The sequence below is a fragment of the Otolemur garnettii genome, unplaced genomic scaffold (assembly GCF_000181295.1).
Source record: "Otolemur garnettii isolate 467f Iridium unplaced genomic scaffold, OtoGar3 scaffold00065, whole genome shotgun sequence".
NCBI classification, from domain to species: domain Eukaryota; kingdom Metazoa; phylum Chordata; class Mammalia; order Primates; family Galagidae; genus Otolemur; species Otolemur garnettii.
The window spans coordinates 1,108,372-1,110,225 of NW_003852460.1; the positions used below are offsets into that span (position 1 = coordinate 1,108,372).

General features: G+C 58.6%; 1 protein-coding gene across 1 annotated transcript in view; it reads right to left on the reverse strand.

Moving 5' to 3' along the window:
- Positions 1–1,854, reverse strand: part of ASMTL (acetylserotonin O-methyltransferase like) — a 21,298-nt gene that overhangs the window by 12,029 nt on the left and 7,415 nt on the right. The window contains exon 7 of the mRNA XM_023515060.1: positions 1,208–1,598. Within this exon, the coding sequence (XP_023370828.1) occupies positions 1,208–1,598 (391 nt within the window). The remainder of the gene's footprint in view (positions 1–1,207; positions 1,599–1,854) is intronic.

Here is a 1,854-nt window from a genome sequence, read left to right on the forward strand (position 1 = left end):
CCCACACGGTGAACAGGGCCTGTGCCTCACACGTGGGGGCAGTGAGACCCACACGGTGAACAGGGCCTGTGCCTCACACGTGGGGGCAGTGAGACTCACACGGTGAACAGGGCCTATGCATCACATGTGGGGTTAGTGAGACTCACATGGTGACTTGCAGGGGGAAGGGAGGGGGAGAGCTTGAGTGCCTGGGTAGGTACCGACTCCAGGGCAGAGAAGGCAGCGCCTGCCCAAATGGACAGCCTTCTGCACAATCCATTCCCTGGGCTGCCCAGGCTGCCCACACCTGTGACCACATAGGTACGTGTCAGTGACCAGCTGCCCATAGCTGTGACCACACAGGATGAACTTAGCCACTGCGGCCAGCTGGGAACAGACACTGGGGACTCTGAGTTGGGCCTGCTGGTTCCTGCTCTGCCCTGGCCACCCTCTTGCTGCAATGGCTGCCCTGAGGTCATGAGGTCACAGGACAGAAGGAGACAAACCCTGACCCTAGGGCAGGTGATGACTGGAGCCAAAGTCCACCTGTGTCCAGCCAGCAGGCTTCAGGGTACCCTGAGGTTACGCGGCATCAGCACTGCAGCCTGGCCACATGCTGCACAGATCGGTGCCCTCTGTACCCTCAGAAACATACTGGGCCCCTTTCTGGCCAGCCACTGGCTGTGTTCCCAATGGCCCCAGGGTAGGCAGCACACTGGCTAATGGGAACGTATTACCAGAATCTCTTTCTCTGTGCCAGGCCACTTAGGGAAGTCAGATAATCAGCCAGCCCAAGATGTTGTCATGAACTAATGTCACCCCCCCAAAATACAACTGTGGGTTCTCAAAATGGGGCCCTATTGCAACTGCACATGTGATTAGTGAAGGATCTGGAGATGAGGCCATCCTGGATTAGGGAGGGCCCTAAACCCAGTGACAGGTGTCCTCCTAAGAGACAGCAGAGGAGACACAGACACAGAGGAGAAGCCACGTGGAGACAGAGGCAGAGACTGGAGTGATGTGGCCACAAGCCCAGGGATGCCTGGAGCCCCCAGGAGCTGGGAGAGGCAAGAAGGAGCCTCCCCCATGGTCTGTGGAAGGAGCAGCCTGGAGACACATGCACCTCAGACTCCTGGGCTCCAGGGCTGGGGGAGGGTGAGTTCCTATTTTTTCAGGTGACCAGGTTTTGGCCATTTGCTTTGGTGGCCCCAGGGACTGACATGGGTACCTTTGATACTTTGAAGCCATCTACCAGTTCTAGAAGACTGGCCGGGAAAGGGGGCAGAGGCCCCACCATCCTGTTGCAGTCTGTGTCGAGGGTGCCCCCAGCCTGGTGGTCAGTGCCAGCCTCTGCCCTGTCCTTGCTGCTGCCCGCCGTCCTCTGCACAGGCATGCAGCCGGCACCGTCCACGTCTCTGGGATTCTCAAAGGTGTCCACGGGTGGGATAGAGTCCTGCCTGGCCCTCTGCAGGTCCCCCTGGCGGGGAGGGTAGTACAGCTCCACCAGCTTCTTGCAGAAGTGGTTCAGCGGGAAGCCCACGACATTGAGGAAGTCCCCGCGGACGTACTCCACCAGCATCCCGCCCAGAGCCTGGATCCCGTAGCCGCCAGCTTTGTCCCTACACAAGGTTGGGAAGGATCAGAGCCACGTTCATGAAAATCCCAGGACGAGAGCTCATCTCAGGCCTATCACACATGGGACCGCAGGGGACCCGGCCAGCTCACTCCTTGGTGGCCGCACATTAAGGAGGTCAGAGACTGGCCATAGGTCATGTTATAGACACACACAGAGGGGACCGAAAACATGGACGTACATTTTAAGAAAAATCAGTGGCTCAAAGGACTAAGGTGCCAGCCCCATATGCCGGAGGTGGG